The 14,431-nt window shown below is 41.3% G+C and overlaps 1 protein-coding gene across 1 annotated transcript; it reads right to left on the bottom strand.

Moving 5' to 3' along the window:
* Positions 1 to 1,723: 1,723 nt before the first annotated feature.
* On the bottom strand, positions 1,724 to 13,496 carry ATP6AP2 (ATPase H+ transporting accessory protein 2). The gene is made up of 9 exons (XM_021552962.3): positions 13,399 to 13,496; positions 10,590 to 10,720; positions 8,245 to 8,367; positions 6,901 to 6,996; positions 6,585 to 6,722; positions 6,206 to 6,259; positions 4,732 to 4,881; positions 3,587 to 3,703; positions 1,724 to 2,809 (listed from the first exon to the last, which is right to left on the bottom strand). The coding sequence occupies exons 1-9, from the start codon at positions 13,475 to 13,477 to the stop codon at positions 2,615 to 2,617; spliced, it is 1,083 nt and encodes a 360-aa protein (XP_021408637.1). The 5' UTR covers positions 13,478 to 13,496; the 3' UTR covers positions 1,724 to 2,614.
* Between the last annotated feature and the right edge of the window lie 935 nt (positions 13,497 to 14,431).

The raw sequence follows: 14,431 nt of genomic DNA, 5'->3' as shown, positions 1-14,431 counted from the left end.
AAGCTCCCACAGAAAAACTCTTTGGTGATCAGATCACTCTTCCTGCTGCAGTTGCATCCTAAATCCCACTGACAGCACTCCGTGGAGCCTGTCCCAGCCTGCTGAAAGCTGCTTGCTGCCAGATACTGCAAAACCACCCTCCTGCCCTCTCACTTTGGGCACACAGGATCCAAATACCAGCTGTTATTTTCCTTGCACCCCCTTCCTGCCTTGGCTTCTCCCTGTTTCTTCCTTCCTTCAATGGTTTCTCTGCTTTTGTCATAGTTCTGTGCACAAAACTTATGATTTTTACCATATCACATAAATCTTTTTACCATTTATAGTCTTGGAGCATTTTAAAGAGAACAATCAAGAGCAGGTCTGGTAGTGTTGATGGCATTTCATTCTAATTAACTTAATTCTAAGTATGAAAAGGCTATTCATGTAACTGCCTGTTTAATTGGCAGTTATGGACCAATATTGTTGTATAATAAAGTGTGTCTGGCTTTCCTAACTCAAACTGAAGTACAGGGGCTCTGGAGTGGTTCAGAATGCAGCCTGTGCTGCACAAAGCATTTGGTATTTAAGACACAGCACACATGACAGTGCTCAAAAGCACCTTTAGTACCAGCTGGAGGTACTAAGGAACAAATGTGGTACTAAAAGGAGAAGTGGGAATTGCAATTCACCCTTCAAAGTAGTGTAAAACCAGCTTTAAAAAGTAAAATAGAGCCTACAGCAGCAGCTGTGAGAGAACTGACACACAGAGACCATCTCAATGGCAGGTCCTGCATTTAAACAAATTCTACACTGCCAACTTCACACTGACTAAAATACAACTGTTAAATAGTTACCATTAATTACACAGTCCTTAAACAACCAGCTCCTGTAAAACTCTGTACCAGTATCTGAAGTGGACAGCTAATCTGATCAAACCTCTGAATCCACTGTTAGAGATGACAGAATTGTTATTTAGATAGTGCACTGGGAATATTTAGATACTGTATTAGCAATAAATCTAATCATAATCATTGACATAATCACCGTGTCCTACTTCTCACCTGGCTGAGAGCCTTCCCCTTGAACTACTCTGACACAGTGTATTAGATGTTCAGCAATTACATTCCTGTCTGAGAAACTGCCACTGCAACTCTTCCTTTCCATCAATCATCCAGATTAACTTTAAATACCATTAAAAGTAATTTCAAGTGATTGCAACATATACTGAATTGGATTTATTTGACTCAGGTAAACCTGCAATTTGCTCATTTTGACCTGAATCACTGTCCAGGATCTCCAAGACATGAACAATTTCAATGCCCCCAATTCAGACATTCCCAGTAAATGAAACTAATTCAGTGAGAACATCTTTTCTGGAAGTGGAACAATTATCTCCTAACAGCAAGGAAAGTTCAGCACATCAGAGAGCAAGATGATAAAAAAGTAGTTTCCATTCATGATGCTGAAGTCTGGAAGATCTCCTCTTACCACAAGAGCAAATGAGCTTCTAAGGAGGTAGTTCTAAAAAAGACCCAAGCCAGAGATCAACGATTTGCTTTAACTACACTCACTATCTGGTTTAGGAAAATCTACACAAGACTTTCTTTCTTTTGAAGGATAGTTTAAACCAAACTGCTGCAGCCTTAGGGCCACTGTCACACATCAGATGCAGCCACAGCTGCCCCAGTCACCTGAACAAATCCTGAACAGAAGGAGCCACACCTACAAAGCCACAAGGAATAAATGCACTCCAGAACAACTGTTCTTTGTTTTATTGAATGGTTGAAGCGGGACTATAATCCAGGTATATTTAAATCAAATGTTGGTCCACTCTTATCATCAAAAATAACTAATTTTTTAAATAATAATAACATTAACACAAATGGAAGGAACATGAAGCATCATAACAGGAACTTTCCAATGTAAGTGACATTAGACCACAACCAGACTGGTGCTACTGCAGGATTTACAGACTGCACTGTACAGACCAGCCACACCAGTTATTCAGCTCCCAGCCACTGAGGTTCAGGGGAAAGGATCCTTCTGTGTACAGCTCGCCTCTGAGCCATCAACATGAGATCAAAATGCCATTTATGCTATAGAGTCCTAGGCTGAGAGAAATATTTCTATATTTAGTATTTTACTGAAGAATATTTACTATCCTCTCTGAAGTTACATATAACCATTACAAATATTTACATCAAACATTTACAGCTGGTTCATAATATACAACACAACAATTTAGCTATAATTTTTGATCTTCCAGTGCAAAAGTTTCAAACAACATGTTGCTATCGTAATTTCAATTTATCTGGTTTGCACAGGCAAAGGCAGTACAGGGCATTTCAAAAACTCATGTTACAAGATAAAAAAAATGGAATGGTGTCACTTTAATAACAATTACTCCAGGGAGTGTTGTTTTGGTTTTTTTTAAACAAGCACATTTCAATTTCTAAATTCCATCTGGTGCTACTACTAACATTTAGAATAGTCTTGAAAGGGGGAAAAATTACTTAGAAATAAATACATCTTTAAGAAAACTTCCACAATTAACCATGTCAGGACATTTGTTTTCCACACAGGCTAAAGGAGACCTTGCTCTTCATCATCTTCCTGTGCTGAAATACGGTGCAGTTCAATCCATTCTTATCTTCTGATTTGTCATCCTATAAATAATGCTGTCATAGCCAGGATCCATGTTCCAGAGGTTGTAGGAGATAACTATCACAGCTAAAGCAAGACCTATCATCATCCACAGAACAATGTTGAAGATTACAGAGTAGTCGTAGTTATATGGATAGGCAAGGTTATATGGATTTTCGGTTTTACTCTGCAATAAAGAAAATATTTATTACTTCAAAGTGAGCTTGCACACAAACATCTTGACTCCATCCAAAGTCTGAGCAACCTAAATAAGAGAGATGCATTTTGTCTAGACAAATCTGATGTAAGAGCACAGAATGCAAAAAAGTGATTATGTGAGTGACATCAATGGACTCAAAAAGAAGAAGGTGGCAGGAAAATGAAATCCAAAGTCCTGAACCTGGGGCAGAACAACCCAGGTGACAGCACAGGCTGGGCACTGAGCAGCTGGGCAGCTGAAAGAGGGACTGGGGCTCCTGGAGGACAAGGGGAATAGGAGCCAACAGTACCTCTGGAATGACACAGGACAACTGCATCCTGGGCTGAGCCTGGAGTTCAGCCAAGGAAAAGATGTTTTCCCACAGCTGGGAGGCAGGACTTGCCTGCACTGGGGAGACAACACAGAAAGGCAAATTCTAACAAGGCACAAGGGAAAAAGTTTTCACCATGAAAGTGGTTAATGCTTTGGAGCAAGAGAGGCTGTGGGACTTCCAGGGATGGACTTTCCAAGAACTTGGCTGGACAAGAACCCTAGCTCCTGAATTAGTCCTGCTTTGAGCAGTAGGTTGGACTGGATGACTTCCAGAGCCCTCCTCAAGTGAAGTTACTGAATGACAAAGTGAAGATCAAGTAAGTAAGCTGCACCCACACCTAAGTCAGAGTCAGCATTTCAGTCCTTAAAGAAAAGTGATTTACTTTGGATCACTTCTAATAAATGAGAGGTAGTAAAATGTGGTTCTGCTACCTGTGAAGCCTGGAGAATTGAGCGAGTCTTCCTTGAGAGGGGAGAGTTAAACTCCTTCACAGCCACCACTTCTACTACTGCATTCCCACCATACAGATTAAACATCTCATCTGCAAACTGGAAAAGAAAGGGTGTTTTAATTAAAAGCCTACACTGTAGCCAGGAATTAAGCAGAGTATTCTTAGCAAGATGTAGCAAAACAAAAGATGTCAGCTTCAGAAATAATTATGGAAAGCTATGGAAATTTACACTATTTTAGCATTTCTTTAAGTGTCAACCTTCCTCTGATTCACAGGGCCTTGTTCAAACCCCCAGTCAGTGTTCTGCAGACTGTGGCTTATGCCTGCTTTCTGGGCTGAAACTTACTCTGTCATCTCTTTTACAAAAGGCCCATCCCCACAGCATTTCTTAACTGTGTGTCTTCTCAGTTCCAACAACATATTTAAGTTCTCAAACTCCCACTGGGAAACTATGAACCTGAATATTTTCATCTGGCTCAAATGCTAATATGTCTAATATTTATATTTGCTTAAGGTCAAAGAGGCCGAAGAGCAATGCTTAGAGAAAACAAGTATTTGATTTAACAAATTGATCTTTTTGATTTTTTTCATCACTTTGGAAACTCTCAAAAGTGACTGATCTTAATAAAAATTTAACTAATGATTATGTAAGACCTGCTGAAAAATTACTTTCTTGAGCACACTGATGGATAAACAGCAGTTATTTTGAAGTCTTAGAAATTTACATTTACATAGCTTTGTGGGCAAGGGTAAACTAACCACTGCATCTTGGGATAAAGATATTTCCAGATTTCCAAGAGCCTCTTTTTGTGAGACATTCTGGTGCCTTCAAATGCAAGGTGTTTGTTTAAGCAAAACAAACATATCAAGCCATGTTGATACAAGGTTTCAGTACACCCCTACTCCTTTATTCAAAATATCTAAACACATTGTAGAATTTTCTTACTTTCCAGAGAGGCAAACTGTAATATTCAATTTTGTAACTAAACAACAACATTTTAAAAACCAAACAACAAAAACAAGCATTAGGCAAGCAAGCACTAATGAAGTTACTTCTTTGTAGTTAAAATAAAAACTATTTTCTTAGTATTATCATGAGTTTTGTTCATTAGGTAGACAATATACCTTTTGCAAAGAGTCTACAAGAATTTGAGAAGCATCCTTGAACTGCTGAGAGTCTTCCCCATATCGTTTCCCAACCTCTTCCAAACCAGACAGTTCCAGGGAATAAAGGTCTGGAGAGTGATCTTTGGCTAAGTGCTTGTGTCGAGACAGCTTTGGCACAACATTGAGAGCAGAAATAAATTAATTCATACACAGGTTACTTTTAAAAACACGTCGCACAAAATCAATTTACTTGGACTAAGCCAGTCTCACTTTTTACAGTCATATTCCATAATTAGGAAATTGAATTCTTGCCAACTTAACTAGAAGATGCTCATAATTTTCTTTTTTTTAATTCTACAGAAGAAAGCAGATGAACTTTATATAGCATCTGTTCCTAACACGAGGTTACATCCACGTAAGGGAGTTGTACTAAAAAGAAACAGAATACTTATTGACATCAGAGTCTTCTTTCTGTAATTGCCATGAAAATAAAACTCACAAGAAAACAAAAACATAACTACAAGACTTAGATACTAGCATTCCCTTGTTTGAAGCAGGCCCTTGAAAAGCTCAGTAGGTTGCAGCTTCTACCTTGTGTTGTCCATGTACAAAAGTAGTTTATTTGAGAAGTATCATCCAATACTTCCAAAATTCAGAAAATCCAACCAACACAATCCAAATTATCTCAAAAAAGAGTAGTGACATTCTTGCACTTCTGCAGGTGAGAAGATGGAGCACTGGTATTTGCCTGCACAAGACAACAGCCTCTGAAAACAAGGAATTTAATCCCATCTTCCCAGTTACTTAAACTGCAGCATTTCTAGCCTGCAAAACAAAACCAAGCTGTTCTACCTCTTTTTCTCAAGAGCCCCGTTTCTCTCCACTAACCCTTTACCTAGTGTGAATTTTTGAATTTTTCCACAACTCTTTCTTTCACTTCAGTAGTTAGGGGTTTCAGATTAAAGGACATACAGAAAAAACCAAACCAAAATGAAACAAAAAGACCCTCACACCCACTAAAACAAACCCTAAACCACAGCAACAAGACAGCAGCTTCTTAGTAAAAAAATCCTCAGGATAAAAAGCTCACCCCTCCATTGGAGCATTTCTACCACCATCACTGTTCATGGCACAAAAGTCACTCCAGTCTTTTCAGATAAAGTGAGATTTTGAAGTAAAATGGTGGACAGGGCAAAGAATATGTTGTTAACTACCATTATACTTCTCAAGTTAGACACCAAAGAAACCAAATTCTTCACTGAGTATTTCAGAATTATCCCTATTCTGACCAAACACAACACAAAAGAAAACTACAGATGATTAAGGTTCCCATTCACAACTGCAGTGATGAGGCTGATACAAATAGAATGCATTATTCAAACTGATGGAACCAGCTGATGACACACTGGCTGCCATGTATCCTGGCTATGGCTTCTCTACTTTAAAGATCTCTGTGACACAAGACAGGGGAGAACGTTTCAAAACACCTTACCAGGCTTGCAATATCATGTAGGACTTGAAGTTCTGACAGAAAAAGCAAGTCAACCTGAGGGAAGAGGCAGAAACAAGTATTTCCTTTGATGAAACCCAAGTGAGGGAAGTCTTGTTTTGTTGCAAGTGTTTTATAGCAGTTGTCTGCTACAACATCAGAACATGCTAGAAGGAAATAACATTGCTCCAGCATCAAACCATAACACTCTTTTAGTACAGTTACTTAGAAAAAAATGTTTGAACTTAGTTTAGAAAAAATTAAGAGTGGCCTCTTAGGCAAAGTAAAAGGGAAGAAAAAGCAGGAAAGGAGAAAAGCACGAGCTAACTAAGAATATTAGAAAAAAAACCCATAGAAGCTCCCACGGATGAATGTGCCTTACCTCATTGTTCCTGCTGAGGGAGTTGAGAGGGAGGGAGCTGAGGATGGAGCTGTCCTGGAACAGGCGGTTCCGCAGCTGGCGCAGGGTGACAGAGAGATCCTCAAACACAACGTTGGCCTTGCCCACCATGTACACCCTCTGCAGGGACAGCCACGGGTTACTGGAGCACAGCCCCTGCTCAGATTCTCCAGCCACACACTAACAACCAGTCATGCCTGCAAGCTCCAGAATTTCAATTGGGTTTCCTCCAGCCACACAGGTGGAAGGAGGTTTCCCTGTTTGGGACACACGGAACCAGGAGTGAAGCAATACTCACTTCCTCACTGGGGGCCAGCTGCAACACCACGGGCGTCTCCTCAGAAAACAGAGTATGGATGGCATTTGCAACACTGTCCAGATTGAAAGGAACGGCCTGGAAGACAAAGTTTGATGGGATTTTTGGGTTAAACAAGGGCTACTGATCTTAACTAAGAAAGAAAAGGGTATATACATTTCCAAAGTGATAGTAAGTCGTAAGAAGCTACGTGCGAAACAAAACATCACCTGTGTATCTATGAACAGGCATTTTATTTATGTGGCAAGACACAATATACTCTGAAGAACTCCAAGGGACCCTGATTGTGAATTAAAAGGATTATTTAAGCTTATCAGTCTTGTTTATCAGTAAAACAAGACCAATAAATATAGGAAAACAATCTCACTGCAAATGGAAAGTTATGAACGACAAAAAAATCATGGGTGAAAATATACCAGCAGAAAGACCAACTGCTGAAACAGAAAAAGACACATATAAAAAAACCTACTAAAATAGAAGAAATGTTAGCACAGTATAGTGTCATTACTGGCAAGCTAATAGAACTGTTAGTTTTTTAAAATAATTACTTGTGTGTTTTATTTAAAAGACACAGAATGGCACATTTCCATTCACTACTTAAAGTGGCAGAAGAGGCAACAGCATAGATTTAAACCCAGGAAATTTTAACTTAACACAAGAACAATTTTTTTTACTCCAAGGGTGGTAAAATACCGGCAGAGGTAGCCCAGAGGTCATGGAGTCTCCATTTGTGGAGATGCTCATATCCTGACTGAACACAGTGCTGGTCAGCCTGCTCTGGCTGATCCTGCTTGATCAGGGTGTTGGATGAGATGATCTCCAGAGCTCCCTTCTAACCTAAAGGATTCTCTGTTGCTGTAAGAAGCCTGAGAAGCCTTAGCAAAGATAGATAGTGATAGGCAAATGTAAATGTTTGTGTTGATTTCTTCCTGATACAATGTAATGGGATGGTGTTTCTAAGTGCTGTATTTCAGTCAAGTACTTGAGGAAAACTCAAAAGACCACTCATTGGGTGATAGAGTACATAAAAAAGTCAACTCCATATAAAATGTTAATCACACACTCAGCTGAAGTAAAAAAATTAACAATTCTGATTTTAAAATATTAAGTTACCATGGGAATAAGTGGATTGGCACAAACATTAAAGTCAGCTCCTACCTTGTACAGAATCCTGGCTAGGTTATTGATCTGTCAGTTTAGGGGATATGCAAACTTCAAGTGAAGTGGGAAACAAGATCAGGGATTACAGCAGAGAATCGTGTACTTGTCATTAGACCACAGGAAAGTCCCAGGAATCACATGACAGTTCCAAATGTGGATACTCACATTCTCAATGGGGTAAGAAACCCCTTTCACAGGCAGCTTGTCCACGCCCTTCACTGTCACCAGCACAGTGGCTTGTGGCCGGTGAAACAGATCACCCACACCCAGCCCGGGCCAGGGGAGGTCCTAGTACAAAACAACAAAAACAGTTGTATCTCACAGGCAAAGGAAGAGTTCTTCCCACTATTAAAGCAAAACAACTTATTATCCTGTTAATGCTTCTGTGCAGGACAGCCTGATAGAAATTTAATGGGGAAGTAACTTAACACTGCTTTCGTTTTGAGTAATGCCTCCAGTCAACCATGAAGGAACTGTTAGTTTAAAAGTTGCCAGTAACTTCATAGCAAAGTCTACACTAAGAAAACATTATATATAATGGATATGTGAGGAGTTAAATTATAAATTAAATTATAAATACTTAAGTCTGTATTTAGTGAGTGAACTTAAAAAAACCCACTAATATGTTTATATTTTCAGTACAAGAAAGAAAAAGGGTGAACGGAAGGGGAAGAGAGGGATGTGCCAATCACAACGACACGTAACTAATCTTAAATGTACAAATTTGCACAGAAATATAAAAAGATTTCTTAGTAGCTTACTACAATTACAAATCAGTGAGAATACAGTGGAGGCTACTGACTGGTTTATTCGGGCACAAAACAGAAATTCATCTGTCTAGAATAAAGACAAATAGATTTCCCCATTTGTGTAAATGACGTAACTGCCCTTTTTTTTTTTTAAGCCAAATTAATTGCGTTTTAGAATTAAACATCATTGACACTATGATTTGTATCACCTCACAGAAACAAAGGAAAAACCCTTTAAAGCATCATCAGGGACAAAAATGGACTTTAGTTGTGTTTTCCTTTAACAAGGGAAGAATACTGAATGACTTTTTCTGAGAATTCCCAATGTAATGCACTAAGAATTCCAAATTCTCCACAGTGGCATTGCTGCACTGTCAGTTTATGCTCCTGGACTACAGCTTTGATGTGAGCTGGAAGAGAAGTGCCTGGGCCCTGCAGCACTCTCCTTACCAGGGCTGGAAGCTGCCCACACAGTGACCTCTGCCTTAGGGAAGCTTTCAGGAACTCTCAGTTCCAGGGTTGAGCTGAATAATCAAACACTTCTTCCCTCCCTGCTTCTAGGATTTGAATTAATAGTAACAGAGAACTATTTCTAAAGGATGCTACAGACCCACTGCAACAAATTAATCCCAAGCTGTGGCAAAGGCACTGAGTGAGTACTGAAACACTTCCTTGATACCCATGACATATCTCTGGATGACCAAGATACCAAATGGACATAACAGGCCAAACCCCAGTTTTTCTGAGTGTCTTTATATGCAATACACACAATATTATTCAATATATTGTTTTTTCCTGATAAAATAATCAACATTTACTCCTTAGTCATACTACTCATACAAGTTTGTAACTAGTTTGATGACAAAAATAGCAGAATTAATTGACAGCAAGGTATTTTCAAATTCCAAAACACAGGCTAAGGAGCCTTGCATTCAAACCAGCCTTATCAGACCTCTTCCCTAGTTGATGTATGGAAGAAATGAGAACTGGCTGCCCTTACCAGCACTGTGAGAATGCCTCAGGCTGCAGATTTCAGTATCTGGCTGCACACAGACACTGCCAAAGATATCTGGCTATTACACTTTCATCTACTGCTTCAACAGCCACTCATCCCTGCTGAAGCCCAGCAAATAAATTCAGTAGGCAAGATGGCATCAATCCAAGTGCTCCTGCTCATGTGTCCCATTTTAAACATTGCTAAAGTTGTATTTGAATGCTTAATGTGGAGAAACACTACCACAAATCACGTTTCCATGGTTTTGTATTATTTTCTAAGTAACCAACTTAGGTTATTCTAACCAACCAGAGTGATTCTAACTCTGCTCAGCAGATAGGCTTGCTGACCTGACAAAATGCCTGCCTTGCCAAGCCATTTCTCAGGCTTCAGATTACTCAGGAGAGAGCCCTACAGAGAGCTTGTGTGCAAGAAGTGACAGTGGTCCCACAGATTCTCAGTTTGTGACCATGGATGGGGGGATATGGCACACAGTCCAGGTCTCAGAGGAATTGAGGAGCAGCACTGGAAAGCCTCTGCAGGCTTCCTTCTACAGCTGGTGACTCAAATTAGCCAGCTAGCACAGCTTCTGGCTGCTCATACGACCCACACAGCTCTGTCCTGGAAACCACCTCTGTAAGTCATGCATTCCCCAAGACAAACAGGACAATGTTTTATATATTCCAGCACATGACAGGAAGATTTGCATCTTGAGTGAGCAGGTCTGCAGCTCTAGAGGCATTTCACAACCAAGACCTGGAACGTACTTCTTCAACAGAAAAGCCCATGGTCAGTGCAGCAACATCTGGGATCCGCTCGCCCGGGATCGGCCAACTTCCATCTCGGAAAATGACCGACTGAGGGGATCGCAAGACACTGAACTCGCCACCACAGACACCTAAAAACAGACATAAAAAGCTGTCAGAGCTCCTGCAAGCTCTTCCTTTACCTAAGGATCATATTTGACCTTTCATCCCTTCTTCCTCCCTCCCATGCCTATCAGTTTATGGAAAGCCAGGAATGAGAACGGCTCATTTGAATGCTCAGGAATACAAAATAAGGTTTCCATACAGCAGTGACGAAGAATGAACAGATCCATATTAACAAAAGCAGGACAATTATTCAAACAACAGCAGAGCACAGTTCTGTGTAACAACTTACAAGCAGTCTCACAGTTCAGACCTAGTAAAGTGAACTCTCCATGGAGCCAGGCAGACTCCAAAATCCTGTTAAACGCACAAAGCACCAACACAGCTCTGTTTGCTTCCACGACTGCTTGGCACAACACCTCTGCTCATGCAGGCAACAGCCAGAGTCACTGAGCCCAAAGCCAGGAAGTCCAGTGGAATTTGTCAGTGCTGGCTTAAACCAGGCAGTGCCAGGATAACCTGGCTCCTGCAGAACAGCTCTGGTGTCCCTCCTCTACATCCTCCACCTCATGACACCGTGAGATGTTTGTCTTCCCTGGATGCAGCACTGGACCTGAGCTGATTGTGAGGAACCACAACCTACAACACTGGGTTTCCACTCCTCTAGGATGCCCCTTCACTCTCTTCCCCATTACCTTGCACAGCAAAGTTCACTAAAAACATATTTCTAAACTGTTCTATGATAACAGCAATTTACTGCATCATAAAGTCAGAAAGGACTCCACAGAAATAAGATAAGGGCTTGTTCCAACCTGGCTTCCTATCTTAAAGTCACTTAGGCACGGCTGCAATACACCAAAATTTATCTAAATAAATTTTGAAACTTCTTTGGTGTATATAAGCAGTAACATGCACCATGCACAAAATTTCAGGCATATGCTCCCCAGTCAGCAATTTGAGTAGGTTGCCACCAGAAAACTGATTTGATACAAGAAAATCGAGCAATAGAGTAATAACTATTTGCAGGCCTGTATGTTCAAGTACAAAGAATCTGACTGCATACCTCAAAATTACATGACTAAGATAACTGTCTAAAGGAAAGAGAAGTATTTATTCATATGATCACTGAAAATTGGTTACCAATCCAAGCAGTGATATAAAAGTTTTCCAGGGCATCTACAAATCTAAAGGCTATTTACAAAAACAATGCAACAGTAAACTGATGTGTTGTACAGCTAAAAACTTCCCTAATATTAAATTAACTAATGTGACCTTGAAGATGCTGTTCCAAAGCCTGTCTCATGCATACAAATGTTGACAGTAAATCTGAGCTATGTTATGATAAACACACCAAAGGACAAAGTTCTGAGATGCAGGCTGCAAAGGGGAGCAAAAGGAAGGAAAGAGGACAAACCGAGTGATATTCATGGAGTAGATTCAAGAATTTATTTAAATTTATGTGTTCCTTGGGTGCCTGCTACCAATTTTAATGGTGGCTCAACCCACATTTTGAAGGGCAGGAATGTTTCCAGACCAATTTCTTTAAATAAGAATTTACAAAATGGCTACAAATCCATAGGATTTCACATGCTGCTCTCCACAAGGCTGCTACAGTCACATTACTTAGGGCAAACTAGCTTACCTAGGACAATATTGCTCAGGTGGATAAAATCAGAGCATTAACCCTTCACAACTGAATTTCCCTCACTAGACTTGTTTCAAGATTACAACTATTAAAACTAAATTTGTAATTGGGAACACCAGCAGATTCCCTCCAATTGTCTATGGAATAGCAAACCTAATTCCTACACTGCCAAAGCTGTACCTCAGGTTCTCAAAAGCCTTTATGAACCTGGAAGGCTAAAGAACATTGAGTAGGAAATATTTACAGGGCCTGGAAGTGCCATCACGAGCTTGACTCAGAGGGGGTAACAGTGACCACAGAAACACCTCAGCAAAACGTGAAAATTCATATAAAATAACAAAATCATGTGTGTCTATCACAGAACCATCAGAGTTGGAAGAGACTTATAAGACTATGGAGTCCAACTATCAACCCAGTAGTGCCAGGTCCAGATACCTCTTCAACACCTCCAGGGGTGGTGACCCCATCACCTCCCTGGCCAACCTATTCCAATGCCTCACTCTGGCAGGGAAAAAGTGTTTCTGGTCTCTGATCTGAATCCCTCTGTCTCAGCTTACAGAATTGGATTTTCATGTAATTTGTCCACCTTATAAATTAATTTAATTAAGTAACACACTACATATAATTATACATATGCATTATAAAAATACACTAAATACTGTCAAAACTTACATAATAATTTAGTGACATAATTACAAAATTAATTTTATATAACGAATTTACACAATAAAATCATAGAAACGTATAATTTAGTATAAAGCAGCCCTTGTATTGAAAGGGACCGGATAAAAGGGTTCGAGCACGGTCTCTGGAGGTGGATGGGGGTGGGGCAGGGAGCTGCAGCACAGTGACAGCCCCTCACTGGCACCCCTCGGTCCCGAACCTGGCACCCACAGACACAGAGAGCCCCCTCAGCGCCACCCCTCGGTCCCGAACCTGGCACCCACAGAGAGCCCCCCTCACCTTCCCCCTCACCTTTCCCTCCCCAGCACCGCGGCCCGGCCGCTTTCCCGCAATCTCCCCCTGCAGACGGCCCTCCCCGGCCCGTCCCCGCTCACCCACCGGCGACCCAGGCCGCTGCCAGCAGCGCCGCCAGCCGCAGGCCCCGGCCGGCCCCGCCGCGCCGCCCCATGACCGCCATCAGCCGCCGCCGCCGCGCCGCCGACAGCACCCCGCCCGCCGCCTGACGGACAGCCACAACAGCCAATCGTCGAGCGGGATGCACGATGAGTGGGCGGGACTCGGCAGAGCGGACCAATCGCCGGAGCGGAGCAGTCAGCTGTCTAGCTGGGGCGGAGTCTTTGTTTGAGTGGCGTTCTCGCTTGGCCAATCAGATTGCCAGAGGTTCTGCACCATTTTCCTCCCCGCGCTGTAAACCCAGAGGCAGCGGTGAGGAGGCGGAGCCAAGTGTCAGCGTATTCAGCCAATCGGAGCGCGAGGAGTAGGGGTTGGCTCCGCCCACTCCGTTAGCCTGACAGTGAAGGGGCGGGGCAACGCTGTGACTGACAGTCGAGTGCACCAATCAGAGAGCGAGGGCGGCTGTGACGGTGGGGCCGTGAGGGGCTCCTCCTGGTCCTGGGGTTGTCCTCGTCCTTCCCCTTGTGTAAAACGCCAGTCACTTGGCTTTTAAAATTTTTAATCGTTTAATAATAATGAAATGGTTCTAAAAATAGTAATACAATTAATGTAATTAAATTTAGAGTTAGGACAGTTACAAGACAATAAAAAGCAAAGAATTACGGATGTCCGGATGCTCTTGGACACTAAGTCACAAAAAGGATCCCTTGTGAGCAAAGGAGTAACCTTAAAAGCAATAGCCTGCTGCATATATCTCATACATGATGCATAAATTCCTTGCAAATTAAGAACTTTTCTGGTTTTTGTCAACTTCTTCTTAATCCTGTTGGTTCCACAAAGACGGAGAGAAGGTGGAGGAACATTTGTCTTTTCTGATAAGGAGGCTGTAACTTTTTATGGGCCCCCTTCGCTGATATCTCTGTGAAGAGTTTCTTGATTATCTCATCTTCCTGCTTGAGCTTGTAACAAATACTATATCGCAGAGTTTCTATTTTAACATTATGTTGTAACTTAAAAC

This window comes from Lonchura striata, chromosome 1 (assembly GCF_050655825.1).
Source record: "Lonchura striata isolate lonStrDom1 chromosome 1, ASM5065582v1, whole genome shotgun sequence".
Classification (NCBI taxonomy): domain Eukaryota; kingdom Metazoa; phylum Chordata; class Aves; order Passeriformes; family Estrildidae; genus Lonchura; species Lonchura striata.
The sequence above is the reverse complement of the archived record's forward strand: the minus strand, read 5'-3'. Positions and strand labels throughout refer to the sequence as shown.

Excerpts from the sequence above, each read along its gene's own strand:
- ATP6AP2 (XM_021552962.3), bottom strand. The coding sequence starts at position 13,477 with ATGGCGGTCATGGGGCGGCGCGGCGGGGCCGGCCGGGGCCTGCGGCTG. Across the intron at positions 6,260-6,584 it reads CCCTCAGCAGGAACAATGAG|GTTGACTTGCTTTTTCTGTC; the intron begins GTAAGGCACATT and ends CTCTTCCCTCAG. Across the intron at positions 4,882-6,205 it reads TACATGATATTGCAAGCCTG|CTGTCTCGACACAAGCACTT; the intron begins GTAAGGTGTTTT and ends GTTGTGCCAAAG.